Source organism: Microcaecilia unicolor, chromosome 8, assembly GCF_901765095.1.
Source record: "Microcaecilia unicolor chromosome 8, aMicUni1.1, whole genome shotgun sequence".
NCBI lineage: Eukaryota > Metazoa > Chordata > Amphibia > Gymnophiona > Siphonopidae > Microcaecilia > Microcaecilia unicolor.
The window spans coordinates 72,291,303-72,309,339 of record NC_044038.1 but is presented as its reverse complement, the minus strand read 5'-3'; the positions used below and the strand labels follow the sequence as shown (position 1 = coordinate 72,309,339).

General features: G+C 44.0%; 1 protein-coding gene across 1 annotated transcript in view; it reads right to left on the bottom strand.

The window, feature by feature from the left end:
* Positions 1-18,037, bottom strand: part of PRDM9 (PR/SET domain 9) — a 379,759-nt gene that overhangs the window by 271,890 nt on the left and 89,832 nt on the right. The window contains exons 3-5 of the mRNA XM_030213360.1: positions 16,282-16,405; positions 8,886-8,990; positions 4,487-4,635 (exon numbers count right to left, since the gene is read on the bottom strand). Of these exons, the coding sequence (XP_030069220.1) occupies positions 4,487-4,635; positions 8,886-8,990; positions 16,282-16,405 (378 nt within the window). The remainder of the gene's footprint in view (positions 1-4,486; positions 4,636-8,885; positions 8,991-16,281; positions 16,406-18,037) is intronic.

The window sequence follows — 18,037 nt, the reverse complement described above, 5'->3', positions numbered from 1 at the left end:
GCGTCGAAGGCCTTGGCAACGGGCTAGAGCCTGCCGGCGCCTCCATCAGCACATCAGCCCTTCCAGGATCCCCAGAAGGATGGCTCGGAGGCACTCGTCCAGGCCCGCTGTCGGGAAAGACGAAGGGGCCGGTAGAGGTGTCGGTGCCGGAAGCTGCTCGGGTCCATAAGACTGCACCGAAGTGCTGGCACCCTGACATGCTGATACCTCTACGACAGAGGGGGACCTCTCCTCTCGACGCTACCGCTTCCTTGGCGTCAACTCATCCCTGGCGCCGGGAGCTGGATGCGTCATGGGCGACCGATGACGGTGCTTCTTCGCCTTTTTACGGTGCCCGTCATCGGCGCTCGGTGGGACAGAAGAGGAGGAGGTGGATCCCCCTCGGCCTCAAGGAATCGGGTCCGACAGGGTTCGGTCCCGAGGGCCCTGGGTAGAGGGAGTGACCGGGGCCGATTGCCCACGCGGCCTCTCACCCCTGCCATCTCCGGAGAGCTGGTGGGCCGACGGGACCTGTGCTCCTGGGGTCGATGCCGTCGGTGCTGATTTTGTGGACATCGATACCGGTACCGAAGATCTGGCCGTCGATACCGATGCCGTCGAAGTCGACGTCGAGGGGCCGGCGCAAGTTCCAAAAAGACGGTCCCGAAGAACTTGCCTCGCTACTTGTGTCCGTTTCCAGAGACCGAGACACAAAGTGCACGTCTTGGTATCGTGCTCCGGCCCGAGGCACTGGAGGCACCAAGCGTGGGTGTCGGTCTGCGAGATATGCCGGCCGCACCGACCACACTTTTTAAATCCACTGGGGACCTTCGAGGACATCGACGGAAAAATTGCGTCGGCGAAGTCAAAGTCATCGATGGTGGTGGTAAAAATCACACCTCGAAAATAAATCAACCGCGCGGCCACAAGGCCGCAACGAGACGCCCCCGCTAAAAGACGAGGGAAAAAACAAAGTTCAGCGTTTTTTTTGTTTGTTTTTTTTTTTAAACACAAATGAAAAGAGAAAAAACGGAGAACACGAAGAGAAAAAAGTTTGCGGCGAAAGCGCGATCCGGTTTCCGGGGCTGACAGAGAGAGAGACGAACGCGGCTCTCTCCAGCACGGAAAAGAAAAGACTGAGCGGGAACGGTCGCGCACGGGCGGGAAGGCGGCCGCGCATGCGCGGTGGGCGTGCCCTGCGTGCGGGACTGCCCGTGAAGTTTTCTTCCGGTTGGTGGGGGCTGCCGTGGACGTCAACCCAGTCATGAGAACAAGCAGCCTGCTTGTCCTCGGAGAACAAGAATATTCACAGCATACAGAATATACACAGTATACGGATTTTCACAATACTCTAAAATTTTCTGTATGCTCTGTGCTAAGCACAATTTTCAGGGAAGACTTAGACCCCGAATGGGCACCTTCCCTCACTCAAAGTACCCATTTCAGTATTTTATTGAATTAAATAAATGTGAAAACAAGAAATATTGCTTAATAATCATTGATATGTTTTCATTGGTACGTTCCCAAGCAAGACAGCTGACACGCTGACAGTGGCTAAGGCCTTGGTAAAAGAAGTCATACCACGGTATGGCATTCCAGAGAGAATTTATAGTGACAATGACCCCCATTTTGTGAACTCCATCGTTTCTCTGTTAGGGAGACAATTGGCCATTGACCTGAGGAACCATTGTGCCTACCACCCCCAGTCAGTAGGGTTGGTGGAAAGACACAATGAAATCTTCAAAAGCAGATTGAGAAAGATAATGGCAGAAACTGGAAAGAACTGGATATACTGCCTCCCCTTGGCCACCTTGTAAATGCATATAACACCAGCAGGAAGGACAGGATTAACTCCCTTTGAAATTTTGTTTGGAAAGCAGTATGTGATCCCTCAGTTTGCATCACTGGAAAAGAGTCATGAGGAGGCTGAGGAATCAATGACAACATATATGAAAAAAAATGTTAACTAACAAAGAAGTTTCTCTGTTTAATGTCATTCCAGATCAGTTTGAAGATCCTGCACACACAAAACTTGGAAGGATCTTATTTACTTTGGACCTTTCCGAATTGAGGCCTTATCAGCCGCTGCTGTGAAGATGCAAAACCATACTTCCTGCTTCAGCTATCTGAAGTCTGCTACCTGTATGTCGTTTAACAAAACTTGAATAAGCCATACTTCATACTGAATGTTGTGATATTGAACACGCTCCCTTCATACTGATCGTTGTAACATTGATGATTGGGGACTTACGGCTCTAGAGTTTTAATTTATTTCACTTTTGTTATTATTCTCACTGCCTTGCTAGCAACAGTTTTGTTGATAAAAAGAGCATTTATTACTCCAACATTTGTGAAAGAATTGCTATAACATTTTAACCCTCTCATGTCTGTCTTCAGTTGGGATCCTGGTCCTGATGATAACACTGCCTGGAGTCCTTACATCAGGTTTCGTACATTGTGTGAACCTTTACTTGACAGTTGGACCACAGGCCCCGGGACTCTTACTTTAGAAACGATCGACTTCTATGGGATTGGTCTACTTAAACTTGAACAGGGAAGCATATCATTACCTAGACCTAACACTGGAGAATTGGTACACTTTGGCTGATCTCATATAAGATACTAGAGATTGGCACCCTTGGTTCCTCTATAGGCAAAGGGGAGATAGCTGTTTGAAATTGTTCATACACGAACCCACTGGGGGGCCATTCCTTTACCGCTTCCATTCAGTTTTTCATTTTCTGTTGTTGGTCAGTAATGCTCTTTGGTCCACAGATCCTGAACTTATTGAGCTTGGAAAGGTCCAAGCAGGAGACTGGGTCCTAATCAAGGTCATCAAGAGGAAAAGCTGGGCTTCACCTTGCTAGGAAGGTCCATACCAAGTATTCCTGAGTACCCCCACAGCTGTAAAAATAGTTGAACGCACACTACAAGAAGGCAGCAGAACCAGGAGTAGAGATTAGGCAACCAGAGTAGACCAACTTCTTGCAAGGGTAAGCCCGGCTGCAAAGGGTACTTCAATAGGAACCCTCATCTAAAACCCGGTGAAGAAAACAACAACCCAAGCGAGAATTTAGGGTCAAAATGGAGGCCTTAACATCTGATCCAGATGACCCACGTGAACAATTGACTGAGACAACAGTATGGAGCTCCTTGAGACGACTGGAAAAGAAGAGAGCAATCAGGACCTTGACCGACAGACAGATAACAATCAGGTTGGTCCTAGGAACCATCTGTAGTATAGCTCTTATCATCCTCCTGTTCCAGGTTATGCACACAGTCAAAAGGACACCAAATCCTGGAGACCAGGAAGGGAATAATTCCCAAGACCACTTCAATCGGATGCAGGGGGAATTCATTCAAAGAAGAAGCCGGGTTGGTACGGCTCAAGTACTACTCAAAAGAACTGAACCCACGGAGTGGGCACAAACTGGGCTTCCTGAACCTCCTAAAAAATTACCTTTTATGAGGGTCAGACCAGTATAGTGGAAATAGATTTTTGTGAACTAACTCGCTGAGGAAGATGAGAGGCAGCTGCGAGACTTACATGGTCTGACAAGTATGTATGCTTCCTTCCCACAAATACTCCCAGAACCCGTCAATGCACTATATGGAACCTAGCTATTTGGAGCACGAGCTCCACCCCTTGGGGGTATTACCTACTAAAAACACAAGATGATACTGAGATCCAAAGCAGATTTTCCATAATAAAAAAAGCAGTGTCCGAATGTACTGATGAGACAAACTGAAATTAACTACTAATTACTTTACAAACACCCCGGAAGGCAGATGAACGTTTATATGCTGTGGGAGCATATGTCTCCGGGACTGATCCCATTGGACACTTCTTTATCCAAATATTGGAGAAAAATATTTCTCGAGAGAACTTTGAACTTTCCCTGCCTAAAATGTTCAGATTTGAAAATCTGACCATTGAAGAAAAACTGGAACTTGAAACAGGTTACCAGGAAAAAAACGAATGGATGGCATGGGTAATGTATACTACTGGGAAAATAAACAAGTCTGACTGTGTGGCGTGTGCTAAGGCAAGATCTTCCTTGGGGACCATACCCTTTAGATTGAGTCCTGATGATCCTGAGGGATTGCAGTGCATGACCCAGCTATATAATAGCAGTTATCAACCCAGTGGAACCTGCCTTATCATGTCTCACCTTTTTCCCCCCATTAAAGGAAGAATTAGACCACCAACTGTAACCTCATACCCAGGTAACTACACTTGCTTTTCTATAGAAGAACGAGGAAAGCGACAGAATTTGAAGCCACTACCAGACTCATATTGCAATCATCGGGTCAACTTGACAGGAAAACAGAACCGTAAATACCATCTGGATTGGTTCCAGAGTCAAGACCAAGGAAGAGCTGATGTCTGGTGGATGTGTGGAGACCTCCTTCTCAGACCCCATCTTCCCAAGTGTGGCACAGGGAATGTGCATTAGTACAAGTTGTTATGCCTTGTATATGTTACCCACAGGAACACTGGAATTACCAATATCAGTTCCGCATAGAATGAAGAGGGCAGTAACACCTGGCAGATCATTTGACCCACATGTGTATATGAATCAGGGTGCCTCGAGGGGTACCCAATGAATTCAAGGCAAGGAACCAGGTTACTGCGGGATTTGAATCCTTCCTCTTCTGGTGGGTAACAATTAATAAAAATGTAGACTGGATTAACTATATCTATTATAATCAACAGAGACTTGTCAACTACACTCAAGACGCCATAAAAGGAATCGCTGAACAAATCAATGCCACTTCAATGATGGTATGGAAAAAAAATCGATGGGCACTGGATATGCTACTGGCAGAGAGGGGTGGAATTTGCCAGATGTTTGGAGAGTTTTGTTGTACATACATCCCGAACAATACAGCTCCCGATGGAAGCATCACCAAGGCATTGGCTGGACTAACAGCCTTGTCAAGGGAACTGGCAGAGAATTCTGGCTTTAGTGACCCATTCACCAAATGGATGGAAGATTTGTTTGGGAATTGGAGTGGCCTGATTACTTCAGTATTGACCCACTGTTGCTGTGGCTGCAGCCATATTGGTAACATGCGGATGCTGCTGCATTCCATGTATTCACGGCCTACTCCAAAGACTAATTGATGCGACCCTAACTAAGACTATGTACCAGCATGAAAAGGCTGACGACGAAGATGACGATAGCCGGGCTTCTTCTAGAGACTACATAGCTTCCATTGGTATAATAATCTCAAGACTACATGAATTTCCAGGACTAAAAGAAAGAGTCTTGGAGAGGAATCTATCTTAGAGACTTGAGTAAACATATGTAACAATGATAAACAGGAGGGAAATGTAGAGAAATTATGGGGTTAATCATTTCAACATATAACTTAGCTAGTGTAGAAAAGAAACAGCTTCTGACCTTGTGAGTACTGAATGTTTTAGATAAACTTCTGCCCAGCTAGTGAAAACCTCCTAACAGTCTAAAATTGTAATATGTTCACTGCTTCATGCATAGCTGCACATAGAAAGTGTAAAAAAGGTATATAAAGACAGAAGGAATTGTATAAATCAGACAACTTCCTGAGTTTATGCCGAACTTGTCTCCTTGCAAGTAAATAAAAATCTTTCTATGTTTGAGCCTGTTTGATCTCTTGGGATTCGTGAGTATATTAACTAAATTCTTTTAACAAACAGCAGCAAACAGAGGTCTGCTTGTATACTACTACTTTGTTTTTATCATCATACTAACCAAAATCATGCAATACTAAATGTTTATATTACTAACACTTTTCCACTACTCATGATGTATTGTAAGCCACTTTGAGCCTGCAAAGAGGTGGGATAAGGTGGGATACAAATGCAACAAATAAATAAATAAACTAGAGGTTTTTAGTGTTTTTTTTTAGTGAGGAAGACTACAGTCCAAACTCTGGGAGGAACAGGACCACGGGGTGAGGCAGGGACCCAGGCCACTAGGTATGCCCCTAAAGTTGGCACAGAGCCCAAACACCCCCTAAGCTCAATTGTCCAAAAGGCCCAGGAGCAGGCCAAAGAGACGCATCCAGGAGCTGCAGAGACACACCGTCTACCACCTGCTGGAGATACAGATATACTGAGGTGAAGGAGGAGCTGACCGTCTGGTATCACTGCCTTCAGCTTTGTAATCTCTATCTCTACCTGCTGGTAGATGGACACAACCCACCAGTTCCTGGATTCATCTGCTGCATATACTATGGAAGAAGACTTGCTGAAAAAGAAAAGGTAACTGTGAGGGGAGGGGAGAGAGAGATGCCGGTGGACCGGGGACAGAGAGAGAGAGATGCCAGACTAACCATGCGTGCGGGGGATAGAGGGCAGTTAATTATTAATCATGATTACATTTTTTATTATGATTAATAATTAACATGTTAATCGTGGCATTAATCATGATTAATTTGCAGCCCTAGTTATTACCTCAGATTTGATCACATTAGGATCACTATTGCCAAGTGGCCCCAAAACTGCTACCTTTCTCACCAAGTCCTGCATTCCACTAAGGGCTAGATCTAAAATAGCTCCCCCTCTTGTTGGTTCCTGAACCAGCTTCTCTATCAAGCAGTCATTAACTTCATCTAGGAACTTTACCTCCCTAGCATTTCCTGATGTGACATTAATCCAGTCAATAATGAGGTAACTGAAATCAGATAATCAAAAAACATCCTACTCAGTTACAGAAGCAAAGAGTGTTTCCAATGAATAAACTAATAAATACATTAAAATACTAAAAAAAACAAAAACAAAAAAAAAACAAGAGAAGAAAAGGCCTCAGTTAAAAAGTTCTCAACCCTTAACATTCAAGCAACTAGGGTTGAAAATCTATCATTGGTCAGAAAATTTCCACTTGAGAATACTCAAAACATTAAATATCAAACTTCTGCTTCCCCTCCCCCCCCCCCAAAAAGACAATCATCTGTACCTCCTTCACTAGTATAACAAAATTGTGAAAGAGCCCAAATAGCAATCAAAGTAGTGCTTATCTCAAAAACAGTAACTGATGAACAAAGATCTAGCTTGTGAAGGCTGGTTCATGCTACAATCCCAACAGGGGTCCCCCTGTTTCACTATTGCTGCCTCAAAGGATCCCATAACACATCTTCTTCTCAAGGCTCTTTCAAAATGTCTCTAGGGGTCACCCAGTCTTGTATAGCCAGCTGTGAAATAAACCTGTTTACAAGACGAGGTGAACTTTGCAGTCATTCCTACCTTGTCAGACTCAGGTTCAAAATGGCAACCAAAGCCCCTTAGTTAAGTCTAGCAACTCTATCAATAGAGTTCAAGCTACATTTAAATTTGTGGCATATAAATAATTTTGAATAAATTAAGAATGAACAAATGTGTGACTACAGTCTCATTGTTCAAACCTGTTCAACCTGTTCAAAAAGGCATACCATAATGATCCTACTACTACTACTACTAACTAGCATTTCTAAAGCGCTACTAGGGTTACGCAGCGCTGTACAATTTAAACATAGAAGGACAGTCCCTGCTCAAAGAGCTTACAATCTAAAAGACAAGAAAACAATCTGAAGACAAGTGAACAATCTAGAGGACGAGTGAACAGTTAGTCTGATAGGGTGGATAGATTGGGGTATTTTATATATCTCGAGTGGTTAGGCGCCGAAGGCAGCATTGAAGAGGTGAGCTTTAAGCAGAGATTTGAAGATGGGTAGGGAAGGGGCATGGCGTATGGGTGAAGGAAGATTGTTCCAGGCATGGGGTGAGGCAAGGCAGAATGGGCGGAGTCTGGAGTTGGCAGTGGTGGAGAAGGGTACTGAGAGAAGGGCTTTGTCCTGTGAGCGGAGGTTACGGGCGGGAACATAGGGGGAGATGAGGGTGGAGAGGTAGTGAGGAGCCGCGGACTGAGTGCATTTGTAGGTAAGGAGGAGGAGCTTGAATTGTATGCGATAACTGATCGGAAGCCAGTGAAGTGATTTGAGGAGAGGGGTGATATGAGTATATCGGTTTTGGCGGAATATAAGACGTGCAGCAGCGTTCTGAACTGAATGAAGGGGGGATAGATGGCTGAGTGGGAGGCCGGTGAGGAGTAAGTTGCAGTAATCAAGGCGAGAGGTAATGAGAGCGTGGACGAGAGTTCTGGTGGTGTGCTCAGAGAGGAAAGGGCGAATTTTGCTGATGTTGAAGAGGAAGAAGCGACAGGTCTTGGCAGTCTGTTGGATATGCGCAGAGAAGGAGAGGGAGGAGTCGAAAATGACTCCGAGGTTGCGGGCAGATGGGACAGGGAGGATAGGGGTGTTATCAACAGAGATAGAGAGTGGAGGAAGAGGAGAAGTGGGTTTAGGAGGAAAGACGAGGAGCTCGGTCTTGGACATGTTCAGCTTCAGGTGGCGGTTGGACATCCATGCCGCAATGTCGGATAAACAGGCCGATACCTTGGCCTGGGTCTCCACGGTGATGTCAGGTGTGGAGAGGTATAGCTGGGTGTCATCAGCATAAAGATGATACTGAAAACCATGAGACGAGATCAGCGAGCCCAGGGAAGAGGTGTAGATTGAGAAGAGAAGGGGTCCAAGGACAGATCCCTGGGGAACTCCAACAGATAGTGGGATGGGAGTGGAGGAAGATCCATGGGCCTTGGAACCCAAAAGAGGACAACTTAAACGCCTAAACCCTGCAACACAACGAAATTAAATCTTGAACTGGACACAACGCAACTCTTCCTCCCTGACTCCCTAATGTGTTTGTAACTTTTGAACTTTCACCATAATATCACTCTGTATTTGCTACACCAGAAGTGGCGATCGCCATCACAGTACTATGTAAGCCACATTGAGCCTGCAAATAGGTGGGAAAATGTGGGATACAAATGCAACAAATAAATAAATAAAATAAAATTGTAACAAAGAAGTTCATTCTTTACTTGAAGGTCTGGGTGCCCACTCTTCATCAGAATCACTGGAGTTATAAGCTTGCTTCTGATGATGCCGACTATGAAACATGAAGGCTGGTTTAGGTACAGTCAGTCCTGAAAAAAAAATAGCAATCTATAGAAGAAAAACATATAAACATACTGCTCAGCTCCTTGCAATAACTCAATTTTGCATGTTTTCCTATTTTTCAAGAAAAGCAGTTGACAACAGTACAAGATTCTGAGGTCTGATTGGATTCTTTGTTGAATTCTGGCATGCATATTTCTAAGTTGAGCCAAGAGGTGTTACATCAGCTGAGTTTGATTAAACAACTTAACCCCCCCTCCCCCCCATCTGTCATCCAATAATTTGAGGCTGTTTGTGCAGGCTCGGTTTGACTCGGTTAGACTGTGTGAATGTAATGGTGTGCATGGGTCTTCCCCAAAAGGATGAGGATGCAGTGAGCAAAAATTTAAATTTTTTTTGTCATGTGCAAAAAGTTTACAATTACATTTCCTTGGGGGCACTGCTTGTTATTACTTACTATAGAACACATTGGAACACGTATTTATTGAAATGGTGTGCTTATTTGAACTATTCAGGCCTCGCAAGTGTAAAGTGAAAACATTTTCATTTCTGAATGGCATATACTACTTCAATTTTTATTTATTGGGATTTAATAACCACCTTTATGAAGAGGTTCACCTAAGGCAGTATTCACAAGGTACAGCTAGACAAAGAATTTAAAATTTCGTTAACAGCATAACACCTGTAAAATGACCAAATATAAGAATAAATACAATCAATGAGGTACATTTGGGGAGATGGCAACGATATTAACATATACAAATGAAACACCTCCTGAATTTTTTTGAGCCTTAGTGGTAAACTGTTCCACATAGTAGGGCCTGCTACATGAAAAATAGTTGCTCTATACTCACTCAATTTTATGGCTCAATATGATGGGCCATCTAAATTAATTGTTCTGCAGATCTCAAAAGTCTTGGAGGTTGATATACATGCAACTTTGCTGCTAACATTTTAGATACCTGACCACTTAAGATCTTAAATACGAGATACAACATTTTAAACAATGCTATATTCTATGGGTAACCAATGCAAAGCTTTCAGAACTGGTGAAATATATTCATACCTATTGGTACCCATTAAAACTCTAGCAATAGAGTATTGTGCAATTTGTAAAGCTTTCAATTGAGATTTAGGTATTCCAAACAAAAGGCCATTACAGTATCAAAGCACGGCATTATAAGGCACTGAACTACTGATCTAAAATTTTGAGAATTTAATAAGTTCTTTAGATGACTAATCAATCACAATTTAAAGAAAGCATCCTTCCCAATTTTCTGTATATGCAACTTACTCTACGATTACACCCAAATCTCTTAACTCATTAACAATCGGAATTAGCTCTCCATCAAATTGGAACAATCCAGGTATAGCAGAAGAAACATATGGTGACAACAATAACTTTGTTTTACTTACATTTAATTTCAGACACTATACTTTCATCCAGCTAGTCACAACAGTCAGAATTAAACTCAATATATTAAACATATTTTTAATTGTATCACCAATTGGTAAAAAAACAACTGGATATCATCAGAATACTGCCTGAAGTTTAAATTCAAGCAATTCAATAAACAGCACAATGGTAATAAAAATATATTGAAGAGTACAGCAGATAGGCATGAGCCTTGAGGTACACCAGTTTTTATCTCTCTCAAGTCAGACATTTCTTCACCTAGAGCTACACAGAATTGTCTAGTCTATAGAAAGGATACATACTAACACAATACCTTATCTGAGAAGCCAATTGAATGTAACCTGTTTATTAAAATCATATGATTTATAGTATGAAAAGCTGCCAAAATATCTAATGTCACAAGTAGAAAAATCTACCTTCATTAAATCCAGTTCGAATTACATCAGATAAAGAGAAAAGCAAAGTTTCTGTGTCATGATTCAAACAAAAACCAAATTGATTCACATCCAAAATATTATTTGTCTCCAAAAATATATACAGTGCAATCCGCTTAAGTGCAAGGGTCTGGGACCAAAGAAATGCATGCAGTTAACCAGAGCGTGCACTTAACCGTTGTGACCCAAAGAAGCTTGACATCTGATAAACATATGTACAGTACTGTTTATTATTATACGTACAGTATATAGTCTCAGTTAACTGACATTAGGCTTTACCTGAAGTAATCAGTTATAGTCCTCTGTACACTCTTGGGTCTGTGAGTTCCATAGACTATATCTGCCGACGGTAAAAACTGTCATAGCACTGATATCAGTGGCCTCCAGATAGGCCCGCACGGTGCAGTGGCGTAGCCAGACCTGAGATTTTGGGTGGGCCCAGAGCTAATATGGGTGGGCACGCACTGCCTATATAAGTATGAGCAGTGTCTCTTGGGATCCTACAAAATAATGCTTTAGAATTCACTTGATGATGGATTTCTAAGTAGTCTGCCCAACAGCTGCCCTGCAACAGTATAACCACATACATTCTTAATGGAAAAATTGATATTTTTAAATATAATTACCGTATTTTTCGGACTATAAGACGCACCGGACCATAAGACGCACCTAGGTTTTAGAGGAGGAAAATAGGAAAAATTTTTTTTTCCTTTTTCCCTCCTCTAAAACCTAGGTGCTCCGGTGCGTCTTGTCCGAATCCCTCCCTCCAAGTTCGGGATCGCCATCAGAGTTACCTCCTCCCCCCCCCCAGCCCTGTCACCACCTCTCCCCTTACTCACGCGATCTTCCTTGGTGGTCTAGTGATGTCGGGGCAGGAAAGAGCCCCCTCTTTCCTGCCCAGCGCGCTGCTCTCCATCCTCCTGTATGCATTGCTGCCTGACGGTCTCGGCGAGATTCAAAATGGTTGCCGAGAATTGCAGTCTCGGCGGCCATTTTGAATCTCACCGAGACCGTCAGGCAGCATACAGGAGGATGGAGAGCAGCGTGCTGGGCATGAAAGAGGGGGCTCTTTCCTGCCCTGACGTCACTAGACCACCAGGGAAGATCGCGTGAGTAAGGGGAGAAGTGGTGACAGGGCGGGGGGGGGGGGGGGAAGAGGAGGTAACCCTGACGGCGATCCCGAACTCGGAGGGCGGGCGGCCTGCCAGCCAGCCAGCCAAATCTCTACCTTCGGACTATAAGACGCACCCCCCATTTTCCTCCCAAATTTGGGGAAAAAAGTGCGTCTTATAGTCCAAAAAATACGGTACATTATCCCACAATCGCTCCACTGCAAAATGCTATACACAAACTTGTGCAAAAACACACTCATATCCTTACTAAACCATAACAGCACTAATTCCAAGGACAGGACGAGCTACAACCTTATGCTTGAAAAGGCAGAACTGTAATTACACTAGGCTCTAAAACACCAATACACTACCTCGTGAAAAAAAAAGCAAAACAAAAAGGGCTGCAAATACTACACGCTATCAGAATACTGCACCTTGATCACACATGAAAAACACATGACACAAGGAACTAGAAATCAAAAAATATGAAGGCAAAATACTGAACTGGAAAGTTAACTCAAGAAGTCAGACTCAGCATGCAGCAATACCAGAAAAATTGAAACTTACATGCAAAATATCACAGATGTACATTTCCAAAAGCTGACATATTCCAATTAATAAATTCTGAATAAAATATTTTTCTACCTTTGTTGTCTGATCTATTCGCTTTGGTCCCAGTGTCTTCTGTTTCATGCAGTGTCTTCTTTCCATCTGATATTTTTTTCTCTCACCATGTCCACCATCCTCTTGTGTCCTTATGTGTCCTGTCTACCATCTGTAGCCCTGTCCCTATCCTTCCTCAACTCAGCAGTTTCCCCTCCATCCATGTCCAGCATTTCTCCTCACTCCCCTCCATCCATGTGCATCTACTTCCTCTGTCTTCCCTCCCCTCCATCCATGAGCATCTCCTTCCTTTGTCTTTCCTTCCCTCCATCCTTGTCCAACATTTTTCCTCTCTTCCCTGCCCTCCACTCCATCCACGTCCAGCATTTCTCCTCTCTTCCCTCCCCTCCATCCATGCGCATTCCTCCCTGACTTCTCTCCCCTCCCTCCATCCAGCAACTCTCCATTCTCCCCTGCCCTCTCTTCCATCCACCCATATCCAGCAAATGTCCTTTGTCCCCTGCCCCCTCCATTCATCCATCCATGTTCAGCAAGTCTCCTCTTTCCTTTCCCCTGCCCTCCCCTCCATCCATCCATGTCCAGCAACTCTCCATTCTCTCCTGCCCTCTCCTCCATCCATCCATATCCAGCAAATTTCCTCTCTCCTGCCCTCTCCTCCATCCACCCATATCCAGCAAATTTCCTCTCTCCCCTTTCCCCTCCATCCATGCATGCCCAGCAATTCTCCTCCTTCCCCTGCCCTCCGCTCCATGTCCAGCAACTCTCCATTCCCCTGCCTTCTCCTCCATCCAACTCCAGCAAATTTCCTCTCTCCCCTTTCCCCTCCATCCATGCCCAGCAATTCTCCTCCTTCCCCTGCCCTCCACTCCATGTCCAGCAACTCTCCATTCCCCTGCCTTCTCCTCCATCCATCTCCAGCAAATTTCCTCTCTCCCCTGTCCCCTCTAGCAATCCCTGTTGTCCAGCAATTCTCCTCTCTCCCCTGCCCATCCTGTTTCTATCCATCCCCTTCCCCATTCTATCCAGCATCTCCCTCCCCCTCTCTCCCCCTTCACAGCATCTCCCATCTGTCTGTCTCAATAAAGAACGACAATGTGGATGCAGCTTGCAGCAGCTCACAGGTTTGCCTGCTGTGTTTAATTTGAGTGAACGGCGATGGATGCGCAGGGAAGTGGAAACAAAAATTTACGAAATGGCTTCGTTCCGCACAGTGGACTAGGATAGGCTGCTGGCTCACTTCCACTCCACCCCCCAAGTCGCAGCGGCGAACGGGCGGCCCTAAAAGCAGCAAGCAACCAGGCTCGTCGACTCCATCCTTCCTTCGCTTCCTGCCCTCTCTGCGTGCGTCCCGCCTTCCTCTGATGTCATTTCCTTTCGAGCGGGCGGGACGCTGAGACAGAGGGCAGGAAGCGAAGGAAGGATAGAGTCGACGAGCCTGGCTGCTTGCTGCTTTTAGGGCCGCCCGTTCGCTGCTGCGGGTAAGAAGATTGCAATTAACTGAAAAGATTAATACGGAGCAGCTACAAGAGGCTCGGAGGCTCTAACGACGACTTTAGCGGTAAAAAACAAAAATAACATCAGAGCTGCGATTGGCTCGCAGATTAGGACTGGGTGGGCCTGAGCCAAGAATTGGTGGGCCTGGGCCCACCCAGGCCCACCCGTAGCTACGCCCCTGGCACGGTGTTGAGACTCTCCAGCGCTCTTGCAAAAGTGACAGGAGGAGGTTGTTGAATTTCATCAGCATGTGCCTCGCTGCTCATTTCTTCATCTGTTCCATCATCAGTCGTTGTTGCCTGCATTTAGGCACATATCTCGACATCAGTGCTGTCGTCAGCTGTTTGTAGATCGTAATCACCAGCTACGTAGCGATGGAACTCCTCTTCAGTAACACCGGCTGGTATGTCAATAACCTCTTCATCTGACATGTTTGCAACAGCTGCATCCCCCTCCACATCCTTAACAAAGCTTGCCCGCTTGTAGCAGTTCACAATGGTTGCCTGTGTAACATGATTCCAGGCTTCTTTCTGCATATGTAGGGAATCCAACAGTGATAGATTACGAGCCAGTTCAACAGCACGTTTATCCTTGCCAATCTGGTCATCCATAACGCTCATCAGATGACGTTGCACAAGAGCCCAATAATGTTGTTTGAAATTGGCTATTATGCCCTGATCCACAGGTTGGATCAGAGAGGTAGTGTTTGGTGGCAGGAAGACCACCTTGACGTTAAGACAGCCTGACATCATCCCCATGTGCAGCACAATTATCAGAAAGCAGCAAAATCTGACGCTTCTGTGCCCGCATTCTAGTGTCTAACTTCTTTAGCCACTGCCTCCAAATTTCCCCAGTCATCCATGAATTTGCGTTAGTCTCATATGACACAGGAAGTTGCTTAACTTTCTTGAAGCAACGGGGCTATTTGCTCTTTCCAATGACGAGGGGTTCCAACTTCTCACTCCCATCCATATTGCAGCAAAGGAAGATCGTCAGTCGGTCCTTCGATGTTTTACCTCCAGTAGTTTCTGCATGTTTGAATGCAAGTGTTCCATCAGGAATCGATCGCCAGTAGTGACCATTTTCGTCAGCATTGAAAATGTCACGAGGTGCAAACTCGTTCAAGATGGTAGGAAGAACTGAAACAACCCAATTTTCAGCACCAAAGTCATCAGCGTCTTGTTTCTCACCATGCTGTTTCTTGAATTTTATGCTGTTCCTCTCCTTCCATCTTTCCAACCATCCAACAGTGGCTTTGAATTCAGTTAATCCAAGACTTTCAGCTAGCTGGTTAGCTTTTTCCATAAGCAGTGGACCACTGACAGGAAACTGTCCGCTCCTGACTCGAGAAAACCACCAAATAAGAGCATCTTCTACCTCCTCAGCTTTTCCCGCCCGTTTTCGTTTCCTTTGTGGATTTGTATTGTTTTGCCAGTCTTCCAGAAGCTGGTCTTTCTGCTTCAAGACACGTGAAATTTGACTGGGAATAACACCATATTCTTTAGCAATAGATTCTTGACTTTGTTTGTTTTCTAATTTTTTAAGAACTTCTATTCATATGCTATCCTCCCCCACCCGCAGCTCCTTGTGAATGTAACTCTGGGCAATGGAGGGTTAAGTGACTTGCCCAGAGTCACAAGGAGCTGCAATGGGGGGGGGGGGGGGGGAACCTTTTGACACATAAAAATCATGGGGGTCTTTTAAAGAAGCTTAGCTCAAGTTATCTGCAGCAAGTCCCATAGGAATAAAATGGGCCCTGAAGCAGATAACTTGAGCTAAGCTTTAGTAAAAGACCCCATACGTGATTAATCTATACAGATAGATCACTAATCTACTAAAATATTGCAGAATATTAGTCCCTTTGTCATTCCAATACTCATGGATGTGTCCTCAGAATTCACAATTTGCAAGAACTAGAGTTTTTCCCATGGCAGTACCATCTTTGTGGAATAAGTTTCCTGAGGCTTCCCGCTGTGAGAGAAATTATCTACATTTTTGTAAGGGGTTAAGGCATGGTTATGAGGGCTGCCTTTCAGTTGAGGATTCAATTTGTTGATGTAATGGAGAATAGCCTGTTTATATTATTAACATTTTATTCCAATTGTGCAACTTTTTAATTTTGTACATTGACTCAAGTTGTGCAAGAGAGGAGATTAACAAGTGTTATGATTATGATAATCATTATCATCAAACAACAACACTGGTACAAACAAAGAACAGGACACTACAGTGAGCTTACCTATCTCAAGCATGGTTTCATAATTTCTCTTCATGTTTCTGTAGCGGATTTTTTCACAGTCCCCCATCTCTGCCCACTCCTCTTTATTGAAATAAGCTGAAATGTCTTTAAATGCATCATATGTCTACAAGATGGAAAAGTTAAGACAAATATAATTATCCAACTAAATGCCTCTCCTCAACTAATCTCACCTATAACCCACCTAGTTTAGCTCTTCAGATAATGACCTCACTGCCATAACTCAAAATATCCTATTTGGGGGGGGGGGGGGGGGATTCTATCTTGACTAGACTGTAAACTCCAAGGCAGACTGGCTGTTTCTTATGTGGCTCTGTGAAAGTACTGTGTACCCTTAATGACACTATACCAAGGACATCCAAATTCTACCAGCTGTGAGCCATATGATCAGAGATCCATATGTGCACAGGAGATATGATTTTTTAGCCTATTTGCATATGATTCATGCTCATCAAAATCTGAATCTCTACTGAAATTGTGACTTCATATCCACCAAATAACTCTGTTGTTCTTCAAAATCATGTGTGGTAGCTAAGTAAAAATTGTTTTAATAAAAGTCTCAAGCAAGTCACATCCAAAGTGGCAGGCCACATTTGACTCATTTGTAATACTACAATTAACACTACTACTATTACCACTAATAATTCTACATGCATTGTTTCTTCAAAAACTAAAATTACAAGCTAATATCCAATCTCATCTGATTTTTTTTCCCTTTGTTAACTATTACAAATGTTGCATAGCCTGCAGTTTGGGCATACGGATAAATTAGGTTTTACCAGCTAATTTTCATTTCTCTAGTCCCACCAGTCTAGTCAAATCACTTGTGGGTTGTTGAGTCCGTCAACCAGCAGATGGAGATAGAAAACAAAGAATAGTGCTGTGGTAATAAGGATTGCATGCAGCTCCAACAATTCAGTATTTCATATCAAAATAATGCCTTTGTGAATAAAATGATACAGTTTCTTCCTTCTAGTATCTTCAAACAAGGAAATGAATAATTCTAAACTGTTACAGACACAAAAACCTGAACTCAAGAGTAGAACAGAATGGTTGAAACATAAACAGTTCGCTAAATGCAAAATGACGGTGGTTATTTGAACTAGTCTGGTGGGACTAAATGAAAGAAAGTTAGCAGGTAAGACCTAAATTCTTTTTCCTTAGTGTCCCTCAGGACAATCCAATCACTTGTAGGATGTCAAAGATCAGGGACAGAAGCAGCTGCCGCTGTCTCAAAGACTGGTGGCCCAAAGGAAGCATCCTGACCACGGTTCCCTCTAAGCTGAATGGGAGTCCTCCAACTGCATTGCTGCCAGTAGGGAGTGGTGCTTCAATACTGTGTTTTGAATCTCTAGATACAGGCAAGCTCCATGGATTACTGCAGAGCTTGCCTGTCCCTCACTACTGAAAATGTGATAGTGAAATAGCACCCCTCACTGGCAGGACTGTAGGTGGAGGACTCCTGCTCAGCTTAGAGGGAATAATGATCCAGACCTGCCAGAATATCCAATCTATAACGTTTAGAAAAGGTATATAAAGAGGATCACTTAAATCCTTTAGAAATATCCGCTGATGAAATGACTTTAATTTCCACCCAAGAGCTTGTGACTCCTCCAGAGTGAGACTTGAGAACTGAAGGAGGAAAACTGAGCTCCATATTTGTCCCTTGAAAATAAAGGTAAATCCACTGACTCACTGATTAAAATTAAATGCAGATAACACCTTTGGTAAAGACAGG